The following is a 16,462-nucleotide window of genomic DNA, read 5'->3' as shown; positions in this document are numbered from 1 at the left end:
AAAAGTAATCTTTACATTTCTATCTGCATATTTCAAGGCATGGTAAATGAGGGTGAGGTGAGATACCCAATGGGTTGGACCATACTTTTCTAGTAAATCATTTTTGAAAAAATGTTTACATAAAAACTGGAAATCATTAAGACAGTGGATGAATCAAATGCATTATTATTTACATTTTACAAAAATAAATAAAATGTGGGCCCACATCGAGAAATAAAATAACACAATTTGAGGCCATGTGTGCATAGTGTTAAACGTGCTGGAAACGCCAAAGGTATAACGAATGAGAGGGAACGTTGGACTGAGACAAACGGAATAGATATGGGTGCGGTGGGAATGTGGGTTTGAGCAGGTGTGACGTCACTGACGTTTGTTGGAATGTGTGTGCGTCTGTCTATTAGATTGCGTCTTGTTTTCTCTTGTTTGAAAATATCTTACCAAAAAAAAAAAAAGAGACACGCATATATCGTCTACATTCGTTTATTTGCTACGTGTATTAACTTACAGACACCTTAATGCATATTTTTTTAAATATATTATGTTTTCCCCTTAATGTATAACTGTCCCCACTACGAAAACCAAAATACTTAAATGCATCCTTGAAACATTTAATTGAAATAGTGTAGAATTCCATACATCCTTATGGAGGACTGCTACTGGCTTCAAAGTCCCTTAAATGGTCAACACATAGCATCAGCAATCCAGGGTTTATATAAGTCATTGGTTCAAATTCTCATCCTTAAGTGGAAAGACTGTTTGAAGTGCCTTGTTCATTGAATCAAATCCTGAGACACTGATAATGCAACACAGGAAGGAGTCATAATCACTAGTGCACAGCGGTAGAAAAACCGCTTCATTGGAGTTTATTTTTGGACAAGTTGAGGTAGTCCCTCCCCATTTACGTCCATTTTGGTTTCTATTGAATAAGGTTTATGGCGAGGTCTTGCTGGTAACAGGAGATCTGCTGTGGCAGGTTGGAGTTGTTGTGGAAACACTGTGACAGGATGAAGACCTGTGTGTAAAATTAATTCAAACATAAATCATCTAGTAAATTACTATATATTGTATGTAAAACATAGGTATATTTCCGTTCAGTTTAAGCTACATTTTTGATTTCACTATCAATATGAGAAGTTTAGCTAACTATTGAATGAATGATAGCCTGACACAAAAGCCTGTTAACTATGATTAGCGTTGCTTAGTCAAGAGACAAGACACATGGACTTCTGGGTAATTTATTTGAAAACAGTGATTGGGTTGATTTGATGTTGATATTATCCTCACCAATAACCTGATTACTTAAATGCATTGTGCAACATAATGACAAGACAGTATCAAGAAAAAGACCAGTGAGTGTTTTGAAAACTATAAACAACTCCACCCAGATGAAGATATTCTGAGGTTCTCTGCAGAACCAGTAAAATGATTCCATTAATTAACAGCAGTAGGAACCTTCAGTCACAATAGAACACTGGGAGAGTTCCGTCCGAGAGTGATAATGCACTTCTATCTAAACCACAGGTGACAAAATGAACCAAATCGTTTTCAGTAGGTCAGTTTATTTCTAAAGCAGTTTCCTGGCTGATCGATGTGACTTTCCATCGTTCAGCCTCGTTATTACAGTCCAAACAACAAACATTAAAACGCTCAGTTTGTCATGGGAAGACCTGGGTTCAATTACTATTTGAAATCATTTCAAATACGTTAAAACTGTGCTCAACTGAATGTGCTTGTGTAAAGACTAGTGTGACTGTCTCCCTACATCATTACCAGGCTGTGACAGAATAGACTACATCGTTACCAGGCTGTAACAGAATAGACTACATCGTTACCAGGCTGTGACAGAATAGACTACATCGTTACCAGGCTGTAACAGAATAGACTACATCGTTACCAGGCTGTGACAGAATAGACTACATCGTTACCAGGCTGTGACAGAATAGACTACATCGTTACCAGGCTGTGACAGAATAGACTACATCATTACCAGGCTGTGACAAAATAGACTACATCGTTACCAGGCTGTGACAGAATAGACTACATCGTTACCAGGCTGTGACAGAATAGACTACATCGTTACCAGGCTGTGACAGAATAGACTACATCATTACCAGGCTGTGACAGAATAGACTACATCATTACCAGGCTGTGACAAAATAGACTAATACCAGGCTGTGACAGAATCTACATCGTTACCAGGCTGTGACAGAATAGACTACATCGTTACCAGGCTGTGACAGAATAGACTACATCATTACCAGGCTGTGACAGAATAGACTACATCGTTACCAGGCTGTGACAGAATAGACTACATCGTTACCAGGCTGTGACAGAATAGACTACATCGTTACCAGGCTGTGACAGAATAGACTACATCGTTACCAGGCTGTGACAGAATAGACTACATACAACATGCTAATGACTTAAATGAAATGATCCATAACATCAGTGTCAAACAACCATACATTTCTGTCTCCCTCCTTCCATTCAAACGTCTTACCATCCATCAGGTGCGGCATGAGCCACCAACAAGACCGTCTTGTGTGACAGCTCACATTAACGACAAAACATAATTTAAACTCACAATAGAGAAGTTTAGAACTTAGAATTTCGAACATGTAGAACTAAAAACACAGGAGTTAGGCTATATGTAAAATAATATAATACAAATATTATCAGACCATATTATGGATGTCACTGGATTAGTTTGGGTTATATAAGGGTGCTAAAGACACAAGGATCACCGTTAGAAGTTATTTAGGTTAGCATATTGCTAGCATCTCTAGCTAGTTAGCCAGCCATGCTAAAGACACACAAATCACCTTTAGGTAAGCTAGAAGATTCCAACCTTATACGCTCTGCTATATGGTTGGAAAGGGCTTTTGTTTAGATTAAGACACTGCTGAGACGTTATTTTTCCCTCATGCTAGCCAGCATGTGGCTACTGCTGGCTAGCATGAGGACGAAAACGGAATCACCTTAAGTGCTTTGTTTAAATTAGCAAGTAGCTAGCATTCCTCTAGCTAGCCTGCCATGCTAAAGATACTTGGATCACCTTTAGACCGGCCTTGGGTTAGCTAAAAGCTGGCATCTCTCTAGCTAGCTGTGCTATAGTTAGGCTACAAAGGTCTCCTGTAGGTTTTCTTAAGATTAGCTAGCATATCTAGCTAGCTAATTAGCTAGCAGTAGCATCTCCCTAGCTAGGTGTGCCGTTTCTCTAGCTACGCCTTTCTAGGCTCTCCTACATTGTCTGACGTCAGATAGCGCTGACGGCCGTCTGCACTCAAAACGAGCGTCGCGTAGGAGTGACGCCATCTGACGCGAGACAATGGGCTCTCCTATTGCAAGGAGACACAGCTAGGGCCTACTCAGGAGGCTGCAACGCTACACTAGCTGTTATATACTGTACATTTCTGCCATGTAGAACACAGACTCATGTCATATTCCTACATTTCATATGGAAGTGCATTTCATATGCATCCTAATCCTATAGAAACACATTTTGTATCTCCAGTATTCTGTGCTTCAGCTCACTGACTGGACCCCTAGAGGAGACTAGTGTCCTTTAAAACACAAAGCCTTTTAAATAAACACAATTTATAGTATATATGATATTAAAAACCAGAACGCCTCAATCTACATCCAATTAAAACAGGGATAAAACAATTATACTTTTTCTGCTGGGAAAAATAACAGTACAATATCACATAATAATAATACTACTACAAAAGGTCAGAAAGCTGTTAGACCAGTTTGAGGTGAACCACTGCTTAACAGAACGCTGTTAAAACCAGTTTGAGGTGAACCACTGCTTAACAGAACGCTGTTAAAACCAGTTTGAGGTGAACCACTGCTTAACAGAACGCTGTTAAAACCAGTTTGAGGTGAACCACTGCTTAACAGAATGCTGTTAAAACCAGTTTGAGGTGAACCACTGCTTAACAGAACGCTGTTAAACCAGTTTGAGGTGAACCACTGCTTAACAGTAAATAAAATGCAGTAGTGCAAAAATTCAAAGGTACCCCCCCCACCCCTTTCCATAGCCCTCCCTGATTCATCCACAAGGTGAAGTGGGGGGGGTCTTGTTGCCCCTTCAGAGAGTGTGTGTGAGAGCCATAGTCCTACACATTATCGCCCCCCCTACCCCCATCTCTAGCCCCAGTATCATGACATCATCAGTAGGTATTCTGCTCTACCGTAGCCACGTTCAGTTGCAAAACGTTGTCCCAACGTTTCAGATTTTTTTTTTAAATGTCATGAATAGTGTCGACGTGATCTAGAGCTGGGCGATAAGGACAACAAAAAAAAATCCACATCGGGATAAATGACCTGAATTGATCTGACAAAGGTAAATAGAAAGTAGAGTAAAATACACAAATCAACAGGAAGAACAACAGGAAGAACAACATATTCCCAGGGGTTCTAAAATCAAAAGTGTCACCACTAGCAACAGGAAGTAGCATTACAATCCATAGAACCAAAAACGAATGACACAGTAAGAGTCAGCCAGAAACGACTATGGCACAATAAAAACTCCTATGTAGTTTTAATATCCTTTAAAGGCCCAGTGTAGCCTAAAATGCTTTTTTCCCCCCTGTGTGGTTGGAATAACACTGTGAAATTGTAAAAAAAAAAGAAAATATATGATAATGCCCTTTAAATGTAAAAACTGTTTGAAAAGCCCGCCTGAAATGTCAGCCTGTTTTTGGTGGGGTGGAGTTTTGAGCGTGTTTGGTGACATCACCAGGTGGTTAATTAGTTAATAGACCAATAAGAAAGAGTTCCAAAACTCTCTGCCAATAACAGCTAGTTTTCAGTTTCCCCTCCCCACTCAGACCACTCCCAGACAGTCCTAGCAAAATCCTTGCTTGAGAAATTGCTCTTTGCTATTTAGCTTTCTGTTTATTTTAGATTATTTTAAATGAAAACAATCACAGTAAGGTACTTAATTGTTACCCAGAACTGACTTGATATTGAGATAAAAACGGCAGCACTGGGCCTTTAAACTACTACTAGTTTGATGTTTGTAGCCATCAATTGTTCTGTCAACAATATTAGTAAACTTATTTAATTTCAAACTTCACATTTCTCTATTAGAGGCTACTTATATTGTAATGAACGATATTAACAAAATGTCTGCGATAAGTGGTCGGGTATAGTCGGTGTCAATCATTTTTGGTTTATCATCCCAGCTCTAATGTGATCTGCAATTCACAGACACGTTTGTTCTACATAGGATTTTTCTATCTGAACGTTCCAAAACGTTGCATGCTGCTGAAAGCGCCCCACGTCTCATCATAAGTAAGGGTACTGTCCCAACCGTCGAGGGCTAAGCTGGTATGCGCTGTAGGCTTCAGCCCGGGGCCTCACACTAATGTATGGGGGCCCAGCAGTAAACTGGTGCTGATAGGTTGCAGGAAGCCCCACCCCATGGATCATCCCTGACCCCACTGAAGACTCCTTCCTGGTCCCTGTGTCGCTCCGGGCCAATCCCGAGGCTCCGTAAGAGACGGTGGGAGGGGCGTAGGTGGAAGGGGTGGGGTGGCCACGCCCCAGGAACTGTTCCATGGCCTGAGAGGCGGAGGCTAGCGCTGCGGAGGCGGGAAAGGTGTAGAGGCTGGGGGCGGCGCTTAGGGAGGGCGCTTCCTGAAAGGTGTAGTGGGAAGCGGGGCTAGGGGGGTAGGTTGCCTGGCGACGCAGGCTGCCGTGGGAACGGTCCTGAGATGAGGATGAGACTACAGGCTGTACCTGGAGAAAGAGAGGCAGGCAGACTGCATCAGAACATGTCTTTTGCCAAATAACTCAATGAAAATAAACTGTATAAACAAAGGAAACATTTTACATCACTGTTTAAAAATTTAAATAGACAATCAACTGTTCTACACAATACATTTCTATCTGAATGTTCTGTAACGTGTCACAGTGGCCTGGGGCACACCTGCTAGTAAGAGAGGATACCATTGGCTGGCTGACTCACCTGGCTGAGGTTGAGAGGATGTGATTGGCTGGGGACAAGCTTATGGCGGTCGCTGTTGTCACCACTACAGGGCTGTCGATTGGCCCGCTTGGGCTTGATATAGGAGCTCTGGAGTTGCCCTGGAAACCAACCAGGAAGAGACAGAGACATGGTTAGAAATGCAGCTTTCAACGAAACACTCAAACTGGTTTTAAAGCATTCTGTGCTTCTGTATACTGTATTTGTGATTCTAAACTGTACAGAGCTCTGTGGGTATGTCCTAGTGTTGTCAAGATACCAGAATTTTGACATTGTTAGCCTACAAAGCTGGAAGCTAGCGGTATCTTCTTCCATTGTAAAGTGTTGTAGCCTGTATGGACATTGTTTTGTGAACAGTAATGAACAGTTTCTACATACATCATTACATTATTCAAATGTGTTGGGACTTCTGTGCAGCATGAATGGGGAGCTAACATGATACAGCCCAGACTCCCAGGCTAGCAGTGAGTTAGTGGAGCTAACATGATGCAGCCCAGACTCCCAGTGCAGGCTAGTAGTGAGTTAGTGGAGCTAACATGATGCACAGCCCTAGCACTCCCCCAGACTCCCAGGCAGGCTAGCAGTGAGTGAGTTAGTGGAGCTAACAGCCCAGGCTGAGGCTGCAGTGAGTTAGTGAAGCTAACATGATGCAGCCCAGACTCCCAGGCTAGCAGTGAGTTAGTGGAGCTAACATGATGCAGCCCTCCCAGGCTACAGTGAGTTAGTGGAGCCCAGTGCAGGCTAGCAGTGAGTTAGTGAAGATGCTCCCAGGCTACATGATACAGCCCAGACTCCCAGGCTAGCAGTGAGTTAGTGAAGCTAACATGATACAGGCTCCAGACTCCCAGGCTAGCAGTGAGTTAGTGGAGCTGATGAGCCCAGGCTAACTAGCAGTGAGTTAGTGGAGCTAACATGATACAGCCCAGACTCCCAGGCTAGCAGTGAGTTAGTGGAGCTAACATGATGCAGCCCAGACTCCCAGGCTAGCAGTGAGTTAGTGGAGCTAACATGATGCAGCCCAGACTCCCAGTACAGACTAGCAGTGAGTTAGTGGATCAGGCAGGTTGCACTTGATCCCTGAGACACATCTACCAAAAGCAACACATTCTAGTACCGAACCATTTTTCATGATCTAGTATCGAAAAAGTACATAACTTTCGGTAAACTGTGTAACACTAGTATGCGAGTGTGAGCCACCTCACCCGTCTCAGTCGGCTGGGTCTTGACAGATGGTGCCACCACTCCCAGTACAGGCTAGCAGTGACCTGCCCAGACTCCCAGACAGACTAGCCCAGGTTGCACTTGATCCCTGAGACACATCCCAAAAGCAACACATTCTAGGAACCATTTTTCATGAGGTGTGTGAACACTATGAGTGCTGGAGCCTGGGTCTTGAGGGTGCCAGGCGGGGGTGAGGGGGAGAGTGCTGGCCGTGGAGGAGTCAGAGTCGTGGACCGTCAAACAGCTGATCACGTTAGTCCTCTGAGCCGGACCACAGCTGTTAAACAGACAAACACAGAGATTCATACATTGGAGACATACATTAAGGGATACAGTACCAGTCAAAAGTTTGGACACAGCTAATAATTCAAGTGTTTTTCTTTATTTTACTATTGTCTACATTGTAGAATAATAGTGAAGACATCAAAACTATGAAATAACACATATGGAATCATGTAGGAACCAAACAAGTGTTAAACTAATCAAAATATATTTTATATTTGAGATTCTTCAAAGTAGCCATTCTTTGCCTTGATGACAGCTTTGCACACTTGGCATTCTCTCAACCAACTTCACCTGGAATGCTTTTCCAACAGTCTTGAAGGAGTTCCCACAAATGCTGAGCACTTGTTGGTTGCTTTTCCTTCACTCTGTGGTCCAACTCATCCCAAACCATCTCAATTGGGTTGAGGTTGGGTGATTGTGTAGGCCAGGTCATCTGATGCAGCACTCCATCACTCTCCTTCTTGGTCAAATAGCCCTTACACAGCCTGGAGGTGTGTTTGGTCATTGTCCTGTTGGAAAACAAATGATAGTCCCACTAAGCGCAAACCAGATGGGATGGCGTATCGCAGCAGAATGCTGTTGTAGCCATGCTGGTTAAGGGTGCCTTGAATTCTAAATAAATCACTGACAGTGTCACCAGCAAAGCACCACCACACCTCCTCCTCCATGCTTCACGGTGGGAATCACACATGCAGAGATCATCTGTTCACTCTGTGTCTCACAAAGACACGGTGGTTGGAACTAAAAATCTCAAATTTCAACTCCAGACCAAATGGCAGATTTCCACTGGTCTAATGTCCATTGCTCGTGTTTCTTGGCCCAAGCAAGTCTCTTCTTATTGGTGTCCTTTAGTAGTGGTTTCTTTGCAGCAATTCGACCATGAAGGCCTGATTCACGCAGTCTCCTCTGAACAGATGATGTTGAAATGTGTCTGTTATTTGAATTCTGAAGTATTTATTTGGAATGCCATCTGAGGCTGGTAACTCTAATGAACTTATCCTCTACAGCAGAGGTAACTCTGGGTCTTCCTTTCCTGTGGCGGTCCTCATGAGAGACAGTTCCATCATAGTGCTTGATGGTTTATGCGACGGCACTTGAAGAAACTTTCAAAGTTCTTGAAATGTTCCGTATTGACTGACCTTCATGTCTTAAAGTAATGATGGACTGTGGTTTCTCTTTGCTTATTTAAGCTGTTCTTGACATAATATATATTTTTTATTTAACCTTTATTTAACTAGGAGAAGTGAGTTAAAAACACTTTCTTTTTTACAATGAAGGCCAAACCCTGACGACGTTGGGCCAATTGTGCGCCGCCCTATTGGACTCCCAATCACGGCCGGTTGGGATACAGCCTGGAATTAAACCGGGGGTCTGTAGTGACGCCTCTAGCATTGAGATGCAGTGCCTTAGACCGCTGCGCTACTCAGGAGCCATATGGACTTGGTCTTTCACCAAATAGGGCTGTCTTCTGTATACCACCCCTACCTTGACACAACACAACTGATTGGCTCAAAAGTATTAAGAAGGAAAGAAATTCCACAAATTAACAAGGCACACCTGTTAATTGAAATGCACTCCAGGTGACTACCTCATGAAGCTGGTTGAAACGCATTAGGGCGGCGCTGTCACGCCCTGACCGTAGAGATCCTTTTATTCTCTATGTTTGTTTGATCAGGGTGTGACTCGGGTGGGAAAGTCTATGCTTTCTGGTTCTTTGTTTTTGGCCGGGTATGATTCTCAATCAGGGACAGCTGTCTACCGTTGTCTCTGATTGGGAATCATACTTAGGCAGCCTTTTTTCCGTTTCTCATTTGTGGGTTGTTGTCTTTGTTAGTGGCATGTATAGCCTTACAGAGCTTCACATTTGTTTAGCTGTTTATTGTTTTGTTGGCGACATTTAAAATAAAGGAATGTACGCTTACAACGCTGCACCTTGGTCCAGTCCTTTCCTTGACGACGATCGTGACAGAACAACCCACCACAAACGGACTAAGAGGCCGGGAGGAGCAGACAGAGTGGGCATGGGAAAACATTCTGCAAGGAAAAGGACCCTGGGCCCTGGAGAATATCGCCGTCCGAAGGAGGAGATGGAGGCAGCTAAGGCGGAACGGCGACGTTACGAGGAGTTGGCTCCTGCGACGAGGGTCCACAGTCCGGGGCCGGTGACGAGGGTCCCCGCACCAGAGGCGCCACCAAAGTAAAGTGGGGGGAGCCAGAGGTGGAGCGCCACCAGGATAGATGCCCACCCGGACCCTCCCCTATAGTGTCAGGGAAGGAATGTACGCTTACCGCGCTGCACCTTGGTCGGTCATTTCCTTGACGACGATCGTGACAGGCGCACAATTGGCCCAACGTCGTCCGGGTTTGTCCTTCATGGTAAATAAGAATTTAAGTTCCTCGGCGTACACATCACGGACAAACTGAAAAGGTCCACCCACACAGACAGCGTGGTGAAGAAGGAGCAGCAGCACCTCTTCAACCTCATGAGGCTGAAGAAATTCAGCTTGTCACCAAAAACACTCACAAACCTCTACAGATGCACAATCGAGAGCATCCTGTCGGGCTGTATCACCGCCTGGTACGGCAACTGCTTCGCCCACAACCGTAAGGCTCTCCAGAGGGTAGTGAGGTCTGCACAACGCATCACCGGGGGCAAACTACCTGCCCTCCAGGACACCTACACCACCCGATGTCACAGGAAGGCCAAAAATATCATCAAGGACAACAACCACCCGATTCACTGCCTGTTCACCCCGCTATCATCCAGAAGGCGAGGTCAGTACAGGTGCATCAACGCAGGGACCGAGAGACTGAAAAACAGCTTCTATCTCAAGGCCATCAGACTGTTAAACAGCCACCACTAACATTGAGTGGCTGCTGCCAACATACTGACTCATCTCTAGCCACTTTAATAATGGAAATATTGATGTAATACATGTATCACTAGCCACTTTAAACAATGCCACTTTTATATGTTTACATACCCTACATTACTCATCTCATGTATATTCTGTACTCTATACCATCCACTGCATCTTGCCTATGCCGTTCGGCCATCACTCATTCATATATTTATATGTACATATTCTTATTCATTCCTTTACACTTGTGTGTATAAGGTAGTTGTGAAATTGTTAGGTTACTTGTTAGATATTACTGCATGGTCGGAACTAGAAGCACAAGCATTTCACTACACTCTCATTAACATCTGCTAACCATGTGTATGTGACAAATTTAATTTAATTTGAGAATGCCAAGTGCATGCAAAGCTGTCATAAGGCAAAGGCTGGCAACTTGTAAGAATCTAATAAATATTTTGATTTGTTTAACACTTTTTTTAGTTACTACATGATTCCATATGTGTTATTTAATAGTTTTGATTAATTCACTATTATTCTCCAACACCTTAAGTTTGCACCTACGAGACAGCCTATAGGGCGGAGTTCAGAGACCTGGCCATGTGGTGCCAGGACAACAACCTCTCCTTCAAAGTGATCAAGACAAAGGAGATGATTGTGGACTACAGGAAAAAGAGGACCGAGCACCTCACCATTCTTAACGACGGGGCTGTTGGGGAGCAGGTTGAGAGCTTCAAGTTCCTTAGTGTCCACATCACCAACAAACTATCATGGTCCAAACACACCAAGACAGTCGTGAAGAGGGCATGACAAAACTTTTTCCCCTCAGGAGATTGAAAAGATTTGGCATGGGTCCTCAGATCCTCAAAAGGTTCTACAGCTGCACCATCGAGAGCATCCCGACTGGTTGCATCACTGCCTGGTACGGCAACTGCTCGTCCTCCGACCACAAGACACTACAGAGGGTAGTGCGAACGGCCCAGTACATCACTGGTGCCGAGCTTCCTGTCATCCAGGACCTCTATACCAGGCGGTCAGAGGAAGGCCCCTCCCCTCAGGAGACTGAAAAGATTTGGCATGGGTCCTCAGAAGGTTCTACAGCTGCAACATCGAGAGCTGGATGGATGCATCACCGCCTGGTATGACAACTGCTCAGCATCTAACCATAAGGCGCTACAGAGAGTAGTGTGAACGGCCCAGTACATCACTGAGGCCAAGCTTCCTGCCATACAGGACCTATATAATAGGCGGTGTCAGAGGAAAGCCCATAAAATTATAGACTGTTCTCTCTGCTACCGCACGGTAAGTGGTACCGGAGCACCAAGTCTAGGTCCAAGAGGCTTCTAAACAGCTTCTACGCCCAAGCTATAAGACGACTGAACATTTAAATGGCTACCCAGACTATTTGCCCCCCCCTTTACACCGCCGCTACTCTCTGTTTATTATCTATGCATAAGTCACTTTAATAACTCTACCTACATGTACATATTCAAATCAAATCAAACTTTATTTGTCACATGCACCGAACACAACAACTGTAGACCTTACGGTGAATGTGTACTTACAAGCCCTTAACCAGTGGAGTTCAAGAAGAGTTAAGAAAATATTTACCAAGTAGACTAAAATAAAAAGTAATAATAAAAATTAACACGATAACAAGGCTATGTACAGGGGGTACCGGTACCGAGTCAGTGTACGGGGGTAGAGGTTAGTTGAAGTCATTTGTACATGTAGTTAGGGGTGAAGTGTCTATACATAGATAATAAACAGAGTAGCAGAAGTGTACAAAAGGGAGGAGGGTGTCAATGTCTCAATGCCTCCTGTCTCTGCCTCCAGTATTTATGCTGCAGTAGTTTATGTGTCGGGGGGCTAGGGTCAGTTTGTTATATCTGGAGTACTTCTCCTGTCCTATTCGGTGTCCTGTGTGAATTTAAGTGTGCTCTCTCTAATTATCTCTTTCTTTCTCTCTCTCGGAGGACCTGAGCCCTTGGACCATGCCTCAGGACTACCTGACATGATGACTCCTTGCTGTCCCCAGTCCACCCGGCCGTGCTGCTGCTCCAGTTTCAACTGTTCTGCCTTATTATTATTGGACCATGCTGGTCATTTATGAACATTTAAACATCTTGGCCATGTTCTGTTATAATCTCCACCCGGCACAGCCAGAAGAGGACTGGCCACCCCACATAGCCTGGTTCCTCTCTAGGTTTCTTCCTAGGTTTTGGCCTTTCTAGGGAGTTTTTCCTAGCCACCGTGCTTCTACACCTGCATTGCTTGCTGTTTGGGAGTTTAGGCTGGGTTTCTGTACAGCACTTTGAGATATCAGCTGATGTACGAAGGGCTATATAAATAAATTTGATTTAATTTTTGATTTGATGTAAATTGTCTGGTGGTGATTTTATTAATTGTTCAGCATTCTAATGTTGAGGGAGAGGTTGTTGTCCTGGCACCCCACTACAGTTCTCTAACCTCCTCCCTATAGGCCGTCTCATCGCTGTCGGTGATCAGGCCTACCACTGTTGTGTCGTCAGCAAACTTAATGACGGTGTTGGAGTCGTGTTTGGCCACGCAGTCGTGGGTGAACAGGAAGTACAGGAGGGGACTAAGCACACACCCCTGAGGGGCCCCAGTGTTAAGGATCAGCATGGCAGACATGTTACCTCAATTATCTAGAATAACCGGTGCCCCCTGTATATAGCCTCCACATTGACTCTGTACCGGTACCCCCTGTATATAGCCTCCACATTGACTCTGTACCGGTACCCCCTGTATATAGCCTCCACATTGACTCTGTACTGGTACCCCCTGTATATAGCCTCCACATTGACTCTGGCCTTGCTATTTGTCACGCCCTGGTCAAAGTATTTTGTGTTTATCTTTATGTATTTGGTCAGGCCAGGGTGTGGCATGGGGTTTTTGTAATTGTGGTGTGTTTGTCTTGGGGTTTTGGTGGTGGTATTGGGATTGTAGCTTAGTGGGTTATCTAGCAAAGTCTATGGCTGTCTGGAGTGGTTCTCAATCAGAGGCAGATGCTTATCGTTGTCTCTGATTGGGAACCATATTTAGGCAGCCATATTCTTTGAGTTTGTCGTGGGTGATTGTCCTTAGTGTCCTATGTGTACTCTCTGTTAGTTTGCACTAGATAGGCTGTTTCGTTTATTGTTTTTTGTAAGTTCGTGTTTCTTTGTTGTATTAAACATGGATCGCAATCGACACGCTGCAGTTTGGTCCGACTCTCCTTCATCACCACTAGAAAACCGTAACAGAATCACCCACCACCAACGGACCAAGCAGCGTGTTAACAGGCAGGAACCACAGGAGAGGCAACAGAGGCAGCAGCAGCAGGAGCAGCAGCAGCTGCAGTGGGAGAGGTTGCACCACCTGGAGAAATGGACATGGGAGGAAGAACTGGACGGTAAGGGACCCTGGGCTCAGCCTGGAGAATATCGCCGCCCCAAGGAAGAACTGGAGGCGGCGAAAGCTGAGAGGCGCAGATATGAGGAGGCAGCACGGCGTAGCGGATGGAAGCCTGAGAATCAGCCCCAAAAATGTATTGGGGGGGGGCTCAGGGAGAGTGTGGCAGAGTCAGGAGTCAGACCTGAGCCAACTCTCCCTGTTTATCGTGAGGAGCCAAGGAGGAGACCAGAACCAGAGACTGTGAAGGAGTTAATGGGGAAATTGGAGGAGAGAGAAATGAGGGAGTTGCTGTGTTGGTGCTTTTTGCATGGAATTCGCCCGACGGAACGTGTTGGGGATTTGATGGCACCTGGGTTAGCGCTCCATACTCGTCCTGAGGTGCGTGTTAGTCGGCTGGTGAAGTTGGTGCCAGCCTCACGCACCAGGCCTCCTGTGCACATCCCTAGCCTTGCACATCCTGTGCCAACACTGCTCTCAAGATCTCCAGTACGCCTTCACGGTCTAGCCCATCCTGTGCCACCTCCACACTCCAGTCCTCCGGTAGCAGCTCCCCGCACCAGGCTTCCTGTGCGTGTCCTCGATCCAGTACCACCAGTTCCAGCACCATGCACCAGGCCTTCAGTGTGCCTCGCCTGTTCAGCGCAGCCAGCGCTTTTCTCCTCTCCTGCGCTGCTGGAGTCTCCCGCCTGTTTAGCGCAGCCAGAGCCTTTCTCCTCTACAGCGCTGCCGGAGCCTCCCGCCTGTTCAGCGCAGCCAGAGCCTTCCTCCGACACAGCGCTGCAGGAGTCTCCCGCCCGTTCAGCGCAGCCAGAGCTGCCAGTCTGCATGAAGCAGCCAGAGCTGTCAGTCTGCATGAAGCAGCCAGTCTACATGAAGCAGCCCGAGCTGCCAGTCTGCATGAAGCAGCCAGTCTACATGGAGCAGCCAGAGCCGTCAGTCTGCATGAAGCAGCCAGAGCTGTCAGTCTGCATAGAGCAGCCAGTCTGCATGGAGCTGCCAGTCTGCATGGAGCTGCCAGTCTGCAAGGAGCCTCCAGTCTGCAAGGAGCTGCCAGTCTGCAAGGAGCTGCCAGTCTGCAAGGAGCTGTCAGTCTGCAAGGAGCTGTCAGTCTGCACGGAGCTGTCGGGTCTGCACGGAGCTGTCAGTCTGCAAGGAGCTGTCAGTCTGCAAGGAGCTGTCAGTCTGTAAGGAGCTGCCAGTCAGCACGGAGCCGCCAGAGCGGTCAGTCTGTAAGAAGCCGCCAGAGCTGTCAGCCTATATGGAGCAGCTAGTGCCGCCAGTCTGCCCAGCGCCGCCAGTGCCCCCAGTCTGCCCAGCGTCGCCAGTCTGCCCTGCGCCGTCAGTCTGCCCAGCATCGCCAGTCTGCCCAGCATCGCCAGTCGGCCCAGCACCGCCAGTCTGCCCAGCACCGCCAGTCTGCCCAGCGTCGTCAGTCTGCCCAGCGTCGTCAGTCTGCCCAGCGTCGCCAGTCTGTCCAGCGCCGCCAGTCTGTCCAGCGCCGCCAGTCTGCCCAGCGCCGCCAGTCTGCCCAGCGTCGCCAGTCTGCCCAGCGTCGTCAGTCTGCCCAGCGCCGCCAGTCTGCCCAGCACCGCCAGTCTGCCCAGCACCGCCAGTCTGCCCAGCGCCGCCAGTCTGCCCAGCATCGCCAGTCTGCCCAGCGCCGCCAGTCTGCTCAGCGCCGCCAGTCTGCCCAGCGCCGCCAGTCTGCCCAGCGCCGCCAGATCTGCCAGTCAACCAGACTCTTCCAGATCTGCCAGTCAACCAGACTCTTCCAGATCTGCCAGTCAATCAGACTCTTCCAGATCCGCCAGTCAGCCGGGATCTGCCAGACCTGCCAGTCAACCAGGATCCGCCAGTCGACCAGGATCCGCCAGTCGGCCAGGATCCGCCAGGATCCGCCAGAACTGCCAGTCGGCCAGGATCCGCCAGTCTGCCAGGATCCGCCAGTCTGCCAGGATCCGCCAGTCTGCCAGGATCAGTTAGATCCGCCATTCAGCCAGGATCCGCCAGTCTGCCGCCAGGATCCGCCAGTCTGCCAGGATCCGCCAGTCAGCCAGGATCCACCAGTCAGCCAGGATCCGCCAGTCTGCCAGGATCCACCAGTCAGCCAGGATCCGCCAGAAGTGCCAGTCAGCCAGGATCTGCCGGAACCACCAGCCAGCCAGGATCTGGTAGATCCATCAACCTGCCTGAGCTTCCTATCACTCCTGAGCTTCCTCTCACTCCTGAGCTTCCTCTCACTCCTGAGCTTCCCCTCGGTCCCGAGCTTCCCCTCGGTCCCGAGCTTCCCCTCGGTCCCGAGCTTCCCCTCGGTCCCGAGCTTCCCCTCGGTCCCGAGCTACCTCAGTCCAGTGGGGCCCGTTGTTAGGTTTCCTAGGCCAAGGTTAGCGGCGAGGGTCGCCACTCAAGGGACACTAAGGAGGTGGACTAAGACAATTATGGAGTGGGGTCCACGTCCAGCACCAGAGCCGCCACCGCGGACAGATGCCCACCCAGACCCTCCCCTACAGGTTTAGGTTGTGCGTTCGGGAGTCCGCACCTTAGGGGGGTTCTGTCACGCCCTGGTCAAAGTATTTTGTGTTTATCTTTATGTATTTGGTCAGGCCAGGGTGTGGCATGGGGTTTTTGTAATTGTGGTGTGTTTGTCTTGGGGTTTTGGTGGTGGTATTGGGATTGTAGCTAGTGG

General features: G+C 47.1%; 1 protein-coding gene across 1 annotated transcript in view; it reads right to left on the bottom strand.

Moving 5' to 3' along the window:
• Nucleotides 1–4,531: 4,531 nt before the first annotated feature.
• Nucleotides 4,532–16,462, bottom strand: part of hipk1b (homeodomain interacting protein kinase 1b) — a 63,478-nt gene continuing 51,547 nt past the window's right edge. The window contains exons 16-19 of the mRNA XM_042323735.1: nt 7,364–7,493; nt 7,198–7,249; nt 5,978–6,096; nt 4,532–5,748 (exon numbers count right to left, since the gene is read on the bottom strand). Of these exons, the coding sequence (XP_042179669.1) occupies nt 5,296–5,748; nt 5,978–6,096; nt 7,198–7,249; nt 7,364–7,493 (754 nt within the window). The 3' untranslated portion in view covers nt 4,532–5,295. The remainder of the gene's footprint in view (nt 5,749–5,977; nt 6,097–7,197; nt 7,250–7,363; nt 7,494–16,462) is intronic.

The sequence above is a fragment of the Oncorhynchus tshawytscha genome, linkage group LG07 (assembly GCF_018296145.1).
Source record: "Oncorhynchus tshawytscha isolate Ot180627B linkage group LG07, Otsh_v2.0, whole genome shotgun sequence".
Lineage (NCBI taxonomy): Eukaryota > Metazoa > Chordata > Actinopteri > Salmoniformes > Salmonidae > Oncorhynchus > Oncorhynchus tshawytscha.
Note: the sequence above shows the minus strand (reverse complement) of the source record. Positions and strands in the feature narration are given on the sequence as shown.